This window comes from Hippocampus comes, unplaced genomic scaffold (genome assembly GCF_001891065.2).
Source record: "Hippocampus comes isolate QL1 unplaced genomic scaffold, H_comes_QL1_v1.1 scaffold339, whole genome shotgun sequence".
NCBI classification, from domain to species: domain Eukaryota; kingdom Metazoa; phylum Chordata; class Actinopteri; order Syngnathiformes; family Syngnathidae; genus Hippocampus; species Hippocampus comes.
In genome coordinates, this window is record NW_017806854.1 from 144,999 (window position 1) to 164,252 (window position 19,254).

A 19,254-nucleotide genomic window follows, 5' to 3' on the forward strand; every position below is an offset into this window, starting at 1 on the left:
GCTGGCAGGCAAGGCAGACAGGTAGCTGGAATATTGTACCCAATATGGACTAAAGAAATATTTTTATTTCAGTGGTGAACTTTTACAATGAATCAAATACACTATTTGCTGTCCAGGCGCTCTATACCTTTGGTATTGGATGTGAAACTTGATTGGGAAAGCCGAACATCATGTAGTAAGAGGAAGTAGTTCATATGATTAGGACGGCAACCAAATATTTGCATTCCCTTCTTATCACTGCATCATTATTCCCTAAAAGTATATTAAAAAAAAAAAACGCCTCCTCTTTTTTTTCTATTAAACGCTGCTACTGACGTCAGAGGCTCCGCCATCTTTGACGCGAACTGCACTGCTTCCTCTCATTGAAGAAGTGAGGAAGACTCGGCGCAGTGCCTTTGCAGCATCGCCGTCACAGCGTGAACACACACATACACACGCACACGCGCGCGCACGTACACACGCACACGCACGGAGGGAGGCTGCTGGTCCAAAAAAGCGGACGCCTTTCCTCCAGCGCTGACTGCGGGCCGACGACAAGCTCGGGTAAGTCTGCTCCCATTTCCTCTCGTCTTCTCGCCACAATTTGCGCATTTTCATAGCGGTTGGTTGTTATCCGCTTGTGAATGAACGGCAGCGATTGACGGCGGTTCTCAGACCAATTTGTGGCTAATTCGTCTTATTTTAGCGTGTGAGGAAGGAACAGTGCGTGACTTCCCGAGCGCAAACGCGCGGGGAGTTGGATGGATGCGGTGCGCAATAATGCGTCGATGCGATGTGGGCGTTTTCGCTCTTTCAGCACCTCGGATAGCGACGCATCGTTGAAACGCGAGAAGGGGACGAGCAGCAAGGTTGTCAAATATGCGAGAAATGATTTCAGGAGTGCATATGTTGTTAGTGGGCTACGCATCATTCCGCCGGTTGCCGACATGGCTATCCGCAGCAGGTAGACGGACGCCGCATCAAAATGGTGAATTGCGAGCTATCCGTCGCAATCATTTAAACGTTTCGTTTTGTTTTTTTTCCGAAACGAAGAACGGAGTGCCGACAAGGTGATTGCGGCGGATGTGCAATAGTAAAGTGCGCCATGGTGAAGTTGATGGGAGGGGGATAGCCCGTATAAACAGAAAGGAGGGGCAAGGGTGGGTGGATGAGCTCCGACTGCGTGTGCGCCGTGACACCCTCGACGCTTCGGTGAGACCGCCACGCGTCTTCCGTCAATCACCACGTTGGGTCAATTAACGCTCTGGGGTTGGGGTGCGTCCGGCACGAAGAAAAAGAACAGCTGCATGTGCGTCACATCTATAAGTTATGGGTCACCGGTGGGCCACTGTTGCACTATAGGGTGCGCAGTAGGTGGTGATCGGGGTGCGCCCCTGCAGGATGGATGGATGGATGGATGGATGGATAGATACATTTGACATAAAAACAAATAGAAATTGGTTAGGTCATTTATAAAAGTTCATTATATTACCTTTGCAGTGAGAGCGTTTTCAGTCCAACTCCTGTACTGTATTGATTGTAACTGAGAGGTTGCGTTGTCCATTGAGCGCAAGCAGACGTCGCCACTGGCTAATTGAGTGTTTGACACTGTAGTGGTTCATGTGGTCTGGGGCTCTAGTGTAAAAACAGCCTATCGCCTTTTGTAGAGCATGAAACGTGTTCGTATGGCTCCCTATTCACGCCACATACAGACTAAAGCTGTGGAGAGGACGCCCTAACCCCGGGGGGTGGAGGTGTGGGGGGGTTAGGGCGTAGGACGCTGTGGTTGTCATGACCGCTATATGCAGCTTGCACCGTTTGAACTGCAGGGAGAGCAAGAGAGAGAGGACAGTGGGAGGGATGATGGGACGAGTGTGGGCCTATTGAGCACATTGAAAAAGGGGGCTGCTCGCCAGATGAATGGTGACTCACTGATATCATCATCGCGGGTTCACGTCTCCGAAACACCCTGCGACTGTTACACGCTTACTGTACTGCCGCTGAAATGCAGCCTGTATCAGCGGGATGATGGATGCTGGTCAATAGGAGCCGACTGTGTAGCTGCATTGCCTTTTTGGTGCAGGCTGGTGAATATTTTATGACATGCAATACAATATTGTTTCCTGTTGTGGGTGGATAGATTGCTCCCCCCCCCAAAAAAAAACAGTATCATTGCGAAAATTATATGCCTTAAAAAATGAATAATTAATTTTTTAAAAAAGAATATGATAAAAACAAGATATTACCCTTAAAAATGCTAACAGTGCCGATGCGAGAATGTTTGTTGTACCATCAAAAAAAGCCACAACATTAGGTACACTTGCACAACAGAACGAAATCTAATACAAAGGCTTCTGATGGATGTTTACTGCTACCTCCTCCCAGGTCAGTTGATTTTCGATCGCTGGTTTGGGTGTTAGCTGATTTACTTAAAACTATTCTGCGGCTTTTTATGAAAGTTGGGTGGCTGGTGTAAGAAAGAACCCATAAAGTTTTTATGACAGTCCGAATGAAGGTGCAGACATAGGAAACGATATTCTTCAATTTCACTGCTTTCATATCTTAGCAGAGGTCTGCGTTTCATCGGCGGCCAGTCCAATCTATTGCTGTAAAGCAGTTTTGATTCTGCTATTATATCGCTTTAGATGTGCAATGTAAGTACATTATTAATAATAAATGTGACTTGTCACTGATTCTTTTGTTGCATCCCACAGGCAGCATCAAGATAGTTCGTGTTTTTCTTTTTACATAATGGATACACTATTCAGGAATGAGCGTCTTTTTTTTTTTTTTTTTTGGTAACTCTTACCGCATGGAGAGCAGCATTTGGGGGTCTGGCATTATTGATGCTCGAGGTGAAGAGCAAACAAGGGCGTTTTAAGTGCCCTTGTGCAAAGAACTTGACCACTGGCCACTTTTTTAAAGTGCTGCAGTTGAGCTTGGCAGCTACTAACTGCAGCAGTTCCATTTTTGGATGCATGGCAAACATGATTAGGCAAATGAATTCTGCATGCCTACTAACTACTAACTATCATCCGCAAGGGTAGATCTTGCAGTTTACCTGCCTATGTCAAGCACGGACCCCAGCGAGTCTATTTCTGTTTCCGCAGTGTCAGCTATCAACAGAAAATAAGTCCAGCAACTGGCAATAATAATATATTGTGAACTTGTATTTTTTTTCCTTTGTCAGTGGTACTGTACAGTATGCGGTAACGTGGCATCAATCAGTTTTCTTACTTTTGGTGACAATCTTTTCTGTTTCTCCGTAAAGTTTCTGTGAGCCGAAACACTGAGGTGCTGCAAAAATGTTGTGTCAGGATGAAAGTCAGTTTGAGCTATTTTTTCCCCATGTCCAGTCAGCCCTCCAAGGACAGCCTCTCGCTCTCTTGTAGACACGCTCAGCATGTAAACAAAAAAGAGAGAAACAAAATGGCTGCTCCCGAGGCGCTGGAGTTGCAGCAGTACGAAGACAGGAAACACTCAGTAGACAACATTCTACTTGTCTAGGATTCTTAGAAAGAAGCTGGCGAGGGTAGATCTTGCAGTTTACCTGCCAATGTCAAGCACGGACCTCAGCGAGTCTATTTCTGTTTCCGCATGTCAAGCATGGCATACTTGGGCACATAGCATCTTCAACCACGCCCCCAAAAAAATCACTTACCTTTGCAGAGGAAAGGTAGTATTTGATTTGCTTGATCAAATTTACAGTATTTACAGTATTCACTTGCATGGAGGCATTAAAAAAGGCAGTCGAGTTGTAATTTGACGTTTTTGCAAAATACATCACCTTACCTTACATTTTTATCGCTCAATTCTCAGCCTTCATGTCGCAGTCATAAACTGTGCATGTTAGCGCGTGTGTGTGAGAGAGAGAGAGAGAGAGAGAGAGAGAGAGAGAGAGAGAGATGACTAAGGGATGGGGTTCAGGGGTTCCCGGGTCAATTATGCATGGCAGTCTCTGTCGAGCGGCCCGCTGGGATGCCGCTGCAGCACTTAATGTCATCTCTCTGGAGAGAGAGCGCTACCTGAAGTGACACTGAGGTATATCATGTCATGTTACGGCGCTGTTATGAGTCTGACTTGTAAATATAGCATTGCCTTAATATTAACAAATGACATAATTTGCAGTAACAAATGCTTTCAACAAAAAGCACTTATGCGAAGGATGTTACGGATTACCTCAACCCCCTTTAGATATGATTTTATAAAGTATATAATGTAATCTTGATGCAAAACTAAATCAAACTGGGAAAAAGAAAGGCTGTCAATTTACACGTGCAGGCAACTGATACTTGCAACACTGAATTAGAAACATAAATGTTCCTATAATCCTCATAGATATTATTTTGTTCTACTCTTCCCCAAGCCCCTTTTTGATGGTTGTAGGTAGTAGAAGTAATCCCTCGTTAATCGTGGGGGTTACGCTCCTAAAAGAACCCGTGTTAAGTGAAATCCGTTCAGTAGTCATCTTTATTTTTTTACAATTATTACGGATACAATACTTACAACGGAGAGGGTCATACAGGGAGTACGAGGTCTCCAGCTGATTCTATTTTAGAGCGGCAAAGTGCACGGATGTGGGCGTTCCGGTTAGAGAACACAAGCTTGTATTGCATTTGACAGGTTGATTTATTGTGGTCAACACAGATAAAGAATAATATAGCACACATCATCTATTATACATGCATTAGTTCACACTAGTGCAGACCTTGCATTCCACTACATGAAGTAATCAAACAATTGCACAATACAAACAATTTACATTCGCACGTTTCATCGCGTTCGTTAGCATATTACCCGAATATGCTAACGAGCGTTGATAGACGCGACATCACTCACGAGCATACGGTGCGGTCATGTGCACGGCCATCACTTGACACGAACATTATAAATGATTCAACTCACCCCTTGGCCTTTGCGCACGACAACAAACGTGGGAGAATGCAGGCAATCTGTAACTATGCAGACTCGCCACGCCAACCAAACTGCGCTCTGCTGACTCCAGGTGCATTCAAGGCCCGCTCACAGTGTAGGACATCTGAAAAATCTTCGGAAAAAGCTCAATCAATGTCACAACACCAACAACTCCTAGAAGTAAAACAATGTGGGTTTTCTGATAATATTGTATTGAAAGAAACCAAAGATGACATTTTTCAGGCCCAATCATTAAAAATATGTACGTGAGCTTTTTCAAACAACTGACTGTCCAGAACGTTTCGTCAACATTGTGGGTTTTGACATGTAGAAAATGTGTCAAGCTGCACAAAGATGAGGCCGAGCACGAAAAAAAATCAGTCAAAGAGAGAAGCCGTGAAAGATGAGCCATGTTAAAGCGAGGGATTCCTGTGTTGCTTAAGTCATTATTTCAAACTCTACGTAAGGACGGCCGGAGTGCTCAGCCTTAATCCAATAATTGCCTTAAAGCGCGAGGTCTCCACCGCACATGCCATAAATCACTTTTATTGGCCCTTCTTCGGTGCCATAGATTCAATCCCGTCGCTAATTTGCAAACCACACCCTGACATCCTCTTTGAGGCGATAGTGATGTGCGCGTGTACACAAGCACACACACACACACGCACACACACACACGCACGCACGCACACACACAAAGATGCTTCAACAGATACGTGTGTTTACAGCTCGGTTATGTATTTTAATAAAAATGAGCATGGTTCCTTTCTTTTAAGTGTCTCGCACTTTATTGCCTCACTGTTGATTCGGGGTCACCTTGGTTACCATTCACTGCCATGGATTTGCGTAATTTGTACCGCGTGAAGGAGGGCGATGACTCAAACAGAAGAACTGTGCGTCACCTTTTGTTTGAGCACACCGCACACACACACAAATGTTGGTTGATTTGCTCCACGTTTGTCTCCCATGACGGTGGTCCCTGACCAGCCTTTTTTTAGATGTCTCCCTCCTCTTGTCCCATCATGTGTGTGAATGATGAACAAACGAGCTTCATAAAGAAAAAAAAAAGTGTGGCGCTGCTGCAACAAATGAATGTAATTGAATTGAATTGCATTAAATTGATTCCGGAGAGTATTATTATTGTTTGTAAAATTCAAAAGGTACAAATAACGCCAATATATACGTGAACATCCGCCCTAGAGAAGTTCCAGTGCCAGGAAAGGAACGCTGAGGAAGTCGAGGGTGCAAAATGTGACGCTATTAGTTGAGCCATAAAGTAAAAAGGTCAATGTGGCCTGTTAAAAATTAATTGCTCGAATTTGGTTACATAAAGCAGGAGGGAGGCGATAATCCGTCTCCCCTCGGCAAGTGGCTGCAAAGTCTGCTGTAAATCGTCCTTGATTTCGATGCCAAGCGCTGCGGTGCGCCGTCCACTTTTGAGGTTTATGTAAGCCAACATGGCTGCTGTTGGCGAGCGATGCAGCAGTGCGAGAGGAAAGGCGAGAGGGAGGCAAAGAAATTAGGGCACGGGGAGAGCTGAAATTACATTTTCAATTGTTTTACCTCCAACGTACAAGCCATCCGCCGGGTTTCAGAATTGGTCTGACGGTCTGTGCTGTAAAGGAAGGTTGGATGTCTGTCTTGCCATTGAAATGTGACTCAAATGCAAAACCGATGGATGGATTCTGCGCTGTGGGGCCTTCAATGAGTCACGCCCTGCTATGTTGTGATATCAACGTGTTTGTACACATGAATGTATAAGCGCTCATAAGACGTGAACATCCCTGACAGTAGAATGGAAAGAGTAGAGTACAGTGGGTCTTTTTTGTGCAGAAGTTGTAGTCTGTCATCAACCGAAGTCAATGTGGCCGAAAAACACTTGTACGCTATAAATACAAACGAATCAAAGACGGTAAGTGCAGTGGTAATCAACCCATTTCATGATTCTAGAGAAGTGCAGAGAGCTTAGCCTACTTAATTGCAACTATAAGGCAACTGTCTTGTTTGGACGCCTGGTCTGTATCGGCGTAGCTACCAACATTTAAAAAAAAAAAAAAACAGTGACGTAGTAGGACTAAGTGTTCATCCAAATTGAAGTTTTATTCCACGCTGGGGTTCAGTTCCCACTCAGTGACAGTGAAATGTGAGTGTGAATGATAGTCGGCCTCTGCGTGTCTTGGCAACTAGTTTCGGCTGTCGTCCGCTTTTCACTCAGTCAGCTGGGATCGGTGCCATCAAAATGCATGAATGGACAGATCTGGGTAAAGTCCCTCATTAGACGTACGTTTTGGGAAAAGGCGTAATCTGTCACTTGCTCACCATGCAATGTTGTCTGTCTTTCAGCTCTTCTCGGATTCCCTTTAGGATCTTTTCTTCCCCGTTGGAGACGCTCTCCACCCCCCACACCCAACAGCCATGGCAGATGATGCGGACATGCGCAACGAGCTGTCGGACATGCAGCAACGTGCCGACCAACTCGCCGATGAGGTGAGACCGAGCGCTGGCATTTAACTGTTCAAAACAAAACGGGACATTGGGATGGGATGGGACCCACGTAAAAAAATAATGGGGCTGGCAAAATCCACTGGGACTCAGAACACAAAGCTCAAAACCAGGACTGTCCCGGTTAAACCGGGTCGTCTGGTCACCATAATAAAGATTTTAACACCATCAAAACACAAGCAAGGGTCCTCCAAAGTCACTAACCTCAAAAGTAGGTCACCCAGCATTGCCATGGCAATGCCATATCATATCTTCCTCACCAAAAGCCAGCGTAGCATCAAAATGGAACACAAAATGGTCACATCACGTTCCTCCTGCCTTGCCTGGACGTATTGTTTCTCTTTCCCATGCAAGACAGAGATGAGGAATCGTTTTCCTGTTCATGAATCAGATCTTCCCCATATGCGCTTGACCTTGTGAGTGTCTAAATGTGGGTGTTTGTTTCACCACAGCAAGAAAAGCCTCAGTGAAGGCCCGGAGCAGGTCACCACTCCCCCACTTTCACATATGACGCACGCTGACAAACATGGGCAGAACGCTGAACATTCTCAAGAACAGGGCGCGCGCAAAATGGTGGGATCGTTACCATGACCACTTTCAGCTTGAGTTGCTTTCGCACACGCAGAGGAAACGGAAAGTTCACATTTCGGGAAGGAAAAAAAAACAACTTACTTTGTCATTCCCCTTATTTCTTGATGTTGCCACTGCAAAGATCAACAGGACGAACTGTGAGCACGGCGGGGTGACGCTGTGTCTTTGTAAGACAGCGGAGATGTCACCGAGTGTCCCCGCCGAGAGGCCGCGCTGCTTCACACGTCTTAGGAACTTGAGCATGTGGTGTCAGAAATTAGCTGCACTTCAAATAAGATCAAAAACAGCAATCAGGTTGTTGTTGCGTTTGTACTCGCTGGATTGTATTGTCGTCATACTGAAAGATGAATTCATATTTTGCCTCGCTTCCACAGATGAAGAGGTAACCAAAATGCTTCATTACTGTACATCTCAGTCTGTCCATCTGATTTCATTTCATAACTTTTTCGTTTGTGAATAACATTCCAGGCTCTATTTTCACGACCGGCGCGATTCCAGCATGACTCGCATTTTTAAATCCGCGCAGAGGTTTGCTAGACCAGGTGCTGGCTGGGAATTTCGCAGGCACACAAGCCAGTGTATTTAAAAAGGGAGGTTTGCGCCGTTGTGGGGCACCTCCATCCGGCATGGAGACATCTCTGTGAGGTCGCGCTAGAAGTGATTCGTGCGTGACCAGAGGATTGTCGTTGCTCTTTGCCGGTATAGCAACCGATAACGGAAGCTGCACCCTCATTAAATATTCCCAAACAGTCGCAAGGCGGGCCTTGCGCCTGCACGAAAATCAGGATACGCCGGCATTTCCGCACGTGGCGTCTACGAAACTAGAGTCCCGCGTCATGTGTCCCGCATTCTCCCATTTGACACTAACTGTCATCTGATTTTCCCCTCCCACAGTCGCTGGAAAGCACCCGTCGCATGCTGCAGCTGGTGGAAGAGGTAAAACCCGCTTCATTGAATTTTGTTTTGTTTGGATTCGACGGTTGTACGCAGCAGGTTGATTATTTTCCCCACAGCAAAGTGTCTATGCTTGAGCGACCATCCCGCAGCTCGGGGCGGCAAATCCTCAAATTGTCTTTTAATTGTTTGCTCATTATGAAAAATAAGCAGATGCGCATACATTTATTTGCTCATGCAGCATTCATGGCCAGTCAGTGACACTGTGACAAATGAGGGGGAAAGGACAACGAGTTACACCTCAGGCAGATGAGGATGAATCAAGTGAAGGATTAAACAGGAGGCATCAAGAGCATTTAGGGCTGTCATTGGGAAGGAAAGAACTGCTGATGCGGAGCTCAAGGTCCTATCGATCGTCCGTCGATTTCTTCCCGGCCTCTGACATATGAACCCTGAAAATAATTTCGGAACCAGCCGCATCATTCGTCATTCGCACGATTATTACAATTAGTCGCATTCGGGGTCATTATGTTGCAGCGCAATACCATTCGAACTTGGTCAAGCACAATATAAACATGCAGTGATTTCTCCGCCAGATCTTCAAATGAGCAAGACTCTCCGAGTCATTTCTTTGCCTGCTTGGGATCTCGATTACTCCTTGTTCGCCCGAGAGGCGCATTTCTACTACTTTGAATTACAGAATCACTGATAGGCCAGCCTTCCCCTTATTGCTCCCTTCCCATGTCGCAAACGTCAATGTGGCTTTGGTCGCAAACAGCTGAGAAAGCAGCTGGGGACGGGGCGTTGTTCATGCATCTTACATGACTCGTGCGTGTAGAGACCGACGCAGTATAATCCGATTTATGCCTATCGGGCCGAGCCAGGTGCGCCGCACGTTGCGGGATTTGGAAGGACTGCGGACAATCAGGTTTCAGTATCCTCCCTTGCAGCACGCACTAAGCCAGCACAGCCCATTAGTCACCTAATAGCTTTATTGATGGATGCATGTGCCGGCCGGGCAGTTGGGATGCATGTCATGGAGGAGTCCGGATCGACAAGGATGGAGGAAGCCTTTCGAAAGGGCGAAGAAAATGTCTTAATGCGACAAGGAAACTTCCCATTTGTGTAGTGAAGACGAAAATAGCTGATGCTGTCGGGGTCCGGTATGAGTATCTACGTCGTCGGTTTCCATGGAGGCAGTGCGGTAAGCCCACTCACAGTGCAGAGGTGCAGGGTTCGATTCCGGCTATGGCCTTCCTGTGTGGAGTTTGCATGTTCTCCCCCCGTGGCTGCGTAGCTTTTCTACGGGTACTCCGGGTTCCTCCCGCATTCCAAAAACATGCACGGCAGGCTAATGGAAGACTCCAAATTGTCCGTAGGTGTGAGCGTGAACCCGAATGGTTGTTGGTCTATGTGTGCCCTGCGATTGTCTGGCAACCGGTTCAGGGTGTGCCCGAAGACAGCTGGGATAGGCTCCAAATGGACTAGAAAATGGATGTTTCCATGGAGATCCATTGACAGGGATCTTGCAGCGTTTCCGCAGGCTGGTTGTGTTGTTATCCTCCAGGGAGCGTTTTGTTTTTTTTTACGTTTCCTGCCTAAAGACCTTTCCTCCTCGCAATCAATATGACCTGAATGATGATGTGGAAGAAAATAATTTGGGTCGAGGTGGAAGGTGATGATGATGATGATGATGATGACGACGACGACAGGGAGAACATGCAAACTCCACAAAGGAAGGCCAGAGCCCAGATTTGAACTCACAATCTCTGAACTGTGAGGCGCTTTTTAGATTTCTACGTTAATGGGATGTCTGAAAGGCGTACACCCCCCCCCCCGGAACGTCAAAATTCAAAATAATGACAAAAATGGACAGCTGTGTTTCGCGCACACGAAAAGGTAGCAAAGAAAAATGGCGAGAAGCAGCGAGGTGAAAATGGAATGTGGGAATAGCTTATGGCAGCAAATATCTTTCAGGTGCTACTCACTCTCCGGGGCGATATCGCCTCATTACTGACTTCTTTTTTTTTTTTTTCTTACACTACCTTGTTACCTGCTTGCCCTTGGGGAGTAGAGCAAAGATGCCGGCATTAGGACTTTGGTCATGTTGGATGAACAAGGAGGTAAGTGTGCAAACGGGCAGATGGCGATGAAATGTTACAACACAATGTTAGAATAAAAATGGCCAAATTCTGTAACCGTCGTCACTTACGACGAACACCTCAAGTGAAAGTGTTATTCCTAGGCAGTAAAGTATTGTTTAATTGTTTCGTATATGCTTGCTTGATGTCTTGAAATGTAGATTGAAACTAATCCAATTTCTCCTTGTTATTTTTGCAAGGGCTTGTTTGTTTCTTTGACCTTTGTTTGCACGAGGGAAATGTAATGACCGCCGGCTTCTTTTCTTTTGAGCAATTTTCTTTTCATGTTTTCGTTGCTATTTGCCGGGAGCTTTTATTTCTTTCCATTAGCCAACGTAGACAGCAGCTGGACATCTTGAAAGTGCCAAAACACTGAAACACGTTCATTTGAACCAACCACCACAGTGACAAAAAAAAACAACCCAAAAAAAAAAAACCCCAATATGACCCCTTTCTTGGCTAAAATGAAATTATTTGGTGGAAGGATGACTTTAAACAGGATCGCCGATAAATTTGCTTTCCAATCTAACACAAATACAAAATTCTGTGTGGTTTTGGATCAATTGACATTCCAAAATTGAAAGAAGGGACAGTTGAAGCGAAACGATCGATTTAGCTGGTAATGACAAAATGTTCCGCCACTTTTCTGTCAATCCATTCACAGATTGGTAAAATCCCTGGTCACAATATATGCCGCTAATTTTAGAAAGCAACCTCTGCTGATTCCCTTTGGAAGCAAGTCGAAGGAGCTCCGGCACCGGCGCTTCCCTGAAAGGCTCATCAAACATTTTGTGCGTCCCGTGACGGAGCGTTAATTGCACGGACAGGGGCGCGAATGCGCCGATCGGTCCTGTGACCCTCCGTTAGTGTCAGCATGCACCCACGGGACTCCAATAGCTTTTACGGCAGCCGAATTGGCCAGCTTTCATTTACGCCGGCCGTTAACACTCTTTCACGAGCGCAACGTGCTTTGCGCGCGCATCAAAATGCCGAATCATTGAACAACGTCAACCGGGGGAGAGGCTCCAGCACACCCGTGACCCGATCGAGGACAAGCGGGAACGAAAACGATTGCACTGCGTGCCAACCGGGGATTTTACAAATCTCAAGACAGTTAATTGACGAGCGTGCTCCATAATTCACATGCTCTCTCGAAACGCGAGTCGGGCCGAAAGGTCTTTGCTATGACCAGTCGCCAAAGCGTCATCCACATCAGCGTGGGCGAGGCCTTGAAATCCATAAAGGCTTTCTGCATATGCGTGACCAAAGTCGCCATTGACAACAGCAGACATCAACATTGAGATTTTTAGTGAAGGTTCTCCCTTCCGTGACCCCCCCCCCCCCCCCCCCCCCCCCCCCCTGCTAACAGCGACATTCAGTGATACGCATTACAAACTAACGACGTGGACTCACGATGAGGATTTATCTATCAGGTTGTTTGGTTGTGGATCTGCACATTTCCCTGGATCGATTGCTCGATGAAACGTTTTTCTTTCTCCACATGGTCCCATCCGCGCCAGGATTTTGCTCAAAATGGACTCGTAGATTGACTTTGAACATAATCCTGTCAGCAGGCACGTCAGCGCAGAGTATTTTTATCCTCGGGTATTCCTTTCAATGAATTTGCCTTGATGGTTAGCTTAGGCGCTACTCCGACAAAACATCTGTCTCGACCAGGGGGTGTCCAAACTTTTTTGTTGGAGGTTCCGCAGACAAAAAAAAAAAACGTAAGGGCCACTTTAAAATTCGTCCACTTTTTTTGAAAGACGATCAAGTCGCTCACAGCGTCCGCACGCATTGACTCAGCTGACTCGGTTGCTGCTCATCATAAGTCCTATTTGTGTCAATCAGCCAATGACATTCATTCCACCACTGTCATCCCTTTTGTCCTGACCAGAGCAACTCGATCGTGTCGAAGATGGCATGAACCATATCAACCAAGACATGAAGGAAGCCGAGAAAAATTTAAAAGATTTAGGAAAATGCTGTGGGCTTTTCATATGTCCATGTAACAAGTAGGTACTGACAACGTGCCTCAAAGGTTGTCACATATGTGGTGGCGTCCAGTTTTTCCTCTTTTTTTTCCTTTTTTTTAAATTTATTTGTTTCTTAATTTATTTCGTTCCTACTTTCTTTCGTCACAGTGAGTGTCTGAAGTTATTGTCTTCTCTCCTTTGTCCTCTCTCTCTCTCTCTCTCTCTCTCTCTCTCTCTCTCTCTCGTGCTTCGTTCTGTGGGGGATAAATGACTTGCGTTTAATCAGAACAACTGGAGCGCATCGAGGAGGGAATGGACCAAATCAATAAGGACATGAAGGATGCAGAAAAGAATTTGAACGATCTAGGGAAATTCTGTGGTCTTTGCTCCTGTCCATGTAACAAGTAGGTGCTGCTTGCCTGCCTGCCCGCCCGCCTGCCTGCCTTTACCAAAATTTCAATTTCTCCAGTAGAAACACTGAAACCACTGGCATGATTACGGCCTTCGGCGAATAGTCCGCTGCGCTCCGGCTGCAAAACGGCATCCGTGCCTTCCACGTCCGTACATGCGGGAGGCCGTGACGCGCTTTCAAAGACCGTCACCGACACGCTCGTATGAACGCATTCGTATCGGCCAATACATTTCGGACACCTGAACCACCAAGTGCAATCTTATAAAAGCGCTGCCATCATCGGGGGGTTGTAGATGATGATGAGAGTGAGAAAAGTGGGAGACAACACCGGTCGAACCGTAAGAGCAGGATGAAAGAATTGTGCTACTCAGATCATTTCAAAGTATTGAGACCAAAATGCCCAGGACAGCGTTTGGCTGTGTGAAGCTTCTCCTCATCTGCATGATATCTACCACTGCCGCAGCACTCCCGCACTCACTAGCTGATCACCTATTTGCAGGAGACACCCCCCCCACCGCCACCCCACCTGCCGCAACATGGAATGACTTGCGAGCATGATCCTTGGAATGCTCATGCATGCATGGCAATGCAACTCACACTAGCATTGCTGCACGTGACGATGCGAAGGTTATGATGCCCATCATGACATTCATGTACAGTATGATGATGATGATGATGATGATGGACATGTATGTACATTTATGGGAAGTCACTGCTTTGAAAAGGGACACAGCAACGAATAAGAACAAAAAAATATCGTCATACCTGATTTTTATACTTACCGAAACATCCATCCGTCCAACTTCTAATCCGCTTCTCCTCACAAGGGTCACGGGCGTGCCAGAGCCTATCCCAGCCGTCTTCGGGCAGTAAGCGGGGTACACCCTGGACTGGTCGCCGGCCAATTGCAGGGCTCATGTAGACGGGCAACCATCAGTGCTCACAGTCACACCTAGGGACAATTTAGAGTGAGCCATGAACCTGCCACGCATGTTTTTGCAATGCGGGAGAAAACCGGAGTACCCGGAGAAAACCCGCGCAGGCACAGGGAGAACATGCAAACTCCACACGGGAAGGCCGGAACCGGAATTGAATCCTGGACCTCCGCCACTGTGAGGCCGGCTTGACACAAACTTGGCAGCTATATTTTCTTCCACTCGACTAGAAAGAGTTTCCAGGATTTTGGAGATTGTCTGTGGGAAACGATTGTTCATTCAACCATCATAACATTTGTGAGATTCGGGACGCTGGTCATGAGGGCCAAGCTCCTTTTCTGTTGGCCCCAAAGGTGTTTGCTGCGGTTGGAGTGGAGGTTCAAAAGTTCATTCATGCCAAATTCATCCGACCGTGTCTTGATGGGGCTTGCTTTGTGCGCTGAGGCACACTCATGCTGGAACGGGGGAAAAAAAATGTTGGTCAACCTGTTCCTAGAATTGCCCGAACTGTTCAAGTCAGCTAATGATTGAATAATTGAGTTCCGAAAAGAACTGATGGCTCTGATGGTTGATGAATTCCATTGAGAGGCGGGTCACAGTGCTTGAGTTCATAAAATGAACAAGTGCTTATCATGGTCAATCATCTTACAACGGGGAGGGGGGCGGGGGGGGGGCAGTCTGTAACCCAAAAGGCATCGGTATGCCATCCTAAGCGTCACGTGATGTCAAATACATGAAAGCCACCAGAGGGAGGCGGATGACAAGGAAGAGCACAAAGTAATTGCAGATCGATGCCAGACACCAAAAGCGGCGCTAACGTCTGTCGATTTGTGTTTGGTCTGTCAAGAGCGCGGCATTCTGCTGCTGCTGCTGCGTTTTGACAATGCCATCGGTGATCGACGTTGATTGGTGGCCGGCTCATTTTCATGGATGGAGTTTTATTTTGCCGCGGTGCAAAATCCAATCACCTTGGCCCAATTGCCGGCAAGCTGATTAAGCGCCGGCCGTCTCTACGGCGGAGAAGAGGCCTTCGCATTTCGGAATAAAATGAGATGAAGCAAAGCGGACAGATGGGAAACACCATGTAGAAAAAGAAAGAGCGCGTCAGCGGGGACGGGCCGCCAAGTGAAAGCCTTTCCCTCGGTCCAGTTCTATTAATAAAACGCAAGTAGGAGGCCGAGCGTTCGCCATCGCACGTACTGGAACAAGACTTTTGCATCCGCTATCACCCCGCACTGAGGCCAAAACAATGAATATGCATAAGTGATACGGTATGCAGAGGCGTCCAAATCATGAGTGCGGTTTACGAAATGCGGTGCGGCAAAAAGCACTCCGGTGGCACATCTTGTTAGCACAGCTCTATTTGTCAGTCCGCCTTTCCTGTTCAGACAGACGCTGGGTGAGCGTTGATATCGTTATCGCGCCTCGCTGGTCATTCGGGATGGAGCTTTTCCAAAGGTGACTGATACGGGGAGGGGGTGGGGGGGGGGGTACTGGGATGTGAGCTCCAGGAATAGGACGAGGAACGTCGTGTGTTACTCTGTCAACCTCCTTCGTTTATTTATTTATTTATTTTTTCATTTTGTCGTTTTTCCGAGCTTGTTCTCCACATTGCTGTCGTATACACCCCCCCCCATGCCCCCCACCCCCTCTAATGATGTGACAGTCCTGTACACTCTCTGTGGTTTGTCTCCCAGGAGCTCGTCTTCTCTCTGTTAACTGTCACGTTTGGACAATCAACTGTGGGACTTGGGGAGTGATTGTTTTTTATTGCACTAAACATGGCGGATGCCAGTGGGGGAAGTCGCAACAGGTTATTGCTGTTAAAATGCACGCCACGTAGCACAACACCGCAGGCGGCACGTGAAGCACTTGGAAGCTATAGCGTCACTCACATTGCCGCCGCGTAAGCGGAAAACTTGCACCAGTCCACGTCTGCTATGCTTTGCTTGACTTAGTCTAGTCCTCCCCTCTGACTCCTCCGTGTAATGCGCTCCATGCATGAAACAAAGTAGCCTGACAGCAATTTACATACACGCGTTGATCCATTTGACCGCGAGCCGGCCTGGCTGAGGGAAATGATGGCGCTGCTCCCTTCGAACGTTGCGTAAGTGTTCTTCTCCGTCGTCTTCGCCGACCAGGATGAAGAGCGGGGCCAGCAAGGCCTGGGGGAACAACCAGGACGGGGTGGTCGCCAGTCAGCCGGCCCGTGTTGTGGATGAGCGTGAACAGATGGCCATCAGTGGAGGTTTCATTCGCAGGTGAGGGCAACTCGTCCAAAGGGGATCCAGACTTTTCTGTTATGTTAAACACTGTTCTAGTGTTTTATTTTGGTTTTTTTGTCGGGAGCCAAAGAGGAGGTTGTCGTACGACAGCGAGGCCAGGATTGGTTCGATAATCTTGTTGTTGCGTTACACTCCGCATCGCAATCAGAGGAAATGATCACAAGGGTTACTGTGAAGCTCATTGCAGCATATGGGACACAAACGATATTCACGCGCGTGTGCGATTCGGACTTGCCTTTTTGTGCTCAGGGTAACAGACGATGCCCGGGAAAACGAGATGGACGAGAACCTGGAGCAGGTGGGAGGTATTATCGGAAACCTGCGCCACATGGCCGTGGACATGGGCAACGAGATCGACACTCAGAATCGCCAGATCGACAGGATCATGGACAAGGTAAAGAAGGAGGAAAACACGTTTGGGTACATCATCAGGATTAGCCAGAATCGTCTAATCTTGGCAAATGAAATGGAGGCACGCTTTGCCTGGAAAGATTCATTTCAAAACACTCTTAATTGCTATCAGACTATGTGGACACAAACAAACAAGCTGATTTTTTTTTTAATGCTACCTTAGAATCAGTAAAGACTAAGAATTCCCTTACACGGACAAAAATACACTTACATGAAGTGAACATGTCTTACCTGAAGGTGTTGGGTTTAGATTGACCCAAACGAGCCCGCCTTTATGGATTTTGATTTGTGCACTGGGCCACGGTCACGTTGGAAAAGAACACCTTACACCAAAGAGTTGCAATCATCAAATGCTTCAAAATACCTTGGAAGATGAAGACTGGAGGTCAGGAGGCAGCGGAGGGCAGACGCATCCCGAACTGGAACATTTTACCTTGAGGAAAAAGAAAGAGCAGAAGCTACGCCGTTAGCTGATCCGCTAGCTCGATTGTGGTTGCAAATTCTTGTCAAGATATGCTCGGCAAACAATTGGAACAACCGCTTGCCTCTGACCACACGCAGAGGAATCATTCTTGCCACTCAACAGGATCATCTTCAAAAGACATCCAACAATCGGCCCGATACTGAATTTGACCTGATGGTTTTGTTCTTTGCAGGCCGATTCCAACAAGACCAGGATCGATGAGGCCAACCAGAGGGCCACAAAGATGCTGGGCAGTGGCTAAACAGCCCGCCGGCCGGCCCCGGCAAGCGCCAGCCGTTGCGGTGCGCGGCGCCGCACGTCGTCAAGACGCCGACGTGCTTTCATCATGATCTTGACCTTCTTAGGTTTGCACACATGCACATATCACCTCCCCTCCCCATTGTATATGTCGTTCTGCGTGTCGTCTGTCGAGCTTTTTCAAGATGATGGTCCTCGTAAAAATGATGATGATTTCTGATACGCCGTGCATCTTTCTCTCCAAAGGTTCTTTCTATATATTGCTGAGTTCATGGCGCGCTGGTTTTTATTCTCTTGTTCAAGACGCACACACACGGATAGAAGTAGACGGCTATGGACGGCAAGCGTATACCCGGAATGCGATACGAGCCGTTTGTTTTGATTCTTCCTTCTTTTTCAGTATCTCGGCATTGGCTCCGTAAAACGGTTTGGTGTAGGCTCCCGTCACACTCCTCGTTTTAGTGTTTTGCCACAGCAAAAAAAAAAAAAAAAGGGGGGGGGGGGCAGGGCACGGAGTCATGATCCGCCGAGTTGAAGAAGATCGCAAACAGCACTTCCAATCCGAAAAGCGAGTCGCCGGTCCCGTTTTCCACCGTTGCAATCATACTGAGTTTTGCTGTTTCGACAATGTGCAACTCGATTCTCTGTAGCTGTATTCGGCATTTGCATTCCAAGTGATGTGAATTGTGCGTTCTCTGCATGACAAATGGTAGAGTTTAGACTTCTAAATAAAACCTGTCTGAAAAAGTATGTATAAAAAAAACAAACAAACTAAAAAAAAAAAACAAGAAAAAAAACACAGCAGTAGCGACTTGACAAAACGCATGCTCAGTATTAGGACACAGTTGATCGTTCCATTCTTCCCTGCGAGTTTGCAATAGTGCCACTCTTTCTGTCTTGATATATTTACTGACTGTGACCATCTTGTTGTAAAATAATGCAAAAGGAATTACAAAAAAAAAAGTGGATGTAATGGAATGGAATGGAAATGACGAAACAAAGATTTGTGTGGTCGTATTGCAAAAAACAAAAAAAAACAAAAACAAAAAAAATGAGAAAAAAAAGACCTGTTTTCTAAACGATTATGCAGTTCCGTGATGAGGATGTCGATTCAGTGCTGAACGAGGAGGACTGGTTGTGTACTGTAACATAGGTTTTGGATGCTCTGAGTAAATAAATAAACGTTTGCAATGTAAAGCAAAGGCGCATATTTCTGAGAGACCTTACTTTTATAAGAAGACTGTATCTGTAAGTTTATTCTCCCCGTGTGGTTTGTTATTGGCACCAAAAAAATGAAAAACTAAACACTATGTTGACGATAACTATACACTGAAAAGAAAAAGAAAAAAACATCAAGGGTTTTTGTTGCTTCTGTACTTTAGAGCTATGCATACCAAATCTCCAAAAAGTCCCTTCGTTAGAGTAAGGTGATGAACTACCCAAACCTGAATGACACAATAGAGTCAACTGTGAGATTGATGTCCTCAACGCAT

The 19,254-nt window shown here is 46.6% G+C and overlaps 1 protein-coding gene and 1 long non-coding RNA gene across 2 annotated transcripts; one reads left to right on the forward strand and one right to left on the reverse strand.

Annotated features, from left to right (window-relative positions):
- Positions 1-345: 345 nt before the first annotated feature.
- snap25a (synaptosome associated protein 25a) lies at positions 346-19,096 on the forward strand. Its single transcript, XM_019858040.1, has 8 exons — positions 346-543; positions 7,237-7,380; positions 8,881-8,922; positions 10,955-11,003; positions 13,284-13,401; positions 16,486-16,605; positions 16,879-17,023; positions 17,697-19,096. The coding sequence occupies exons 2-8, from the start codon at positions 7,309-7,311 to the stop codon at positions 17,763-17,765; spliced, it is 615 nt and encodes a 204-aa protein (XP_019713599.1). The 5' UTR covers positions 346-543; positions 7,237-7,308; the 3' UTR covers positions 17,766-19,096.
- LOC109508164 (uncharacterized) lies at positions 4,603-8,857 on the reverse strand. The gene is made up of 2 exons (XR_002166605.1): positions 8,068-8,857; positions 4,603-5,017 (listed from the first exon to the last, which is right to left on the reverse strand). It is a non-coding gene; the product is annotated as an uncharacterized LOC109508164 (long non-coding RNA).
- Positions 19,097-19,254: the final 158 nt, after the last annotated feature.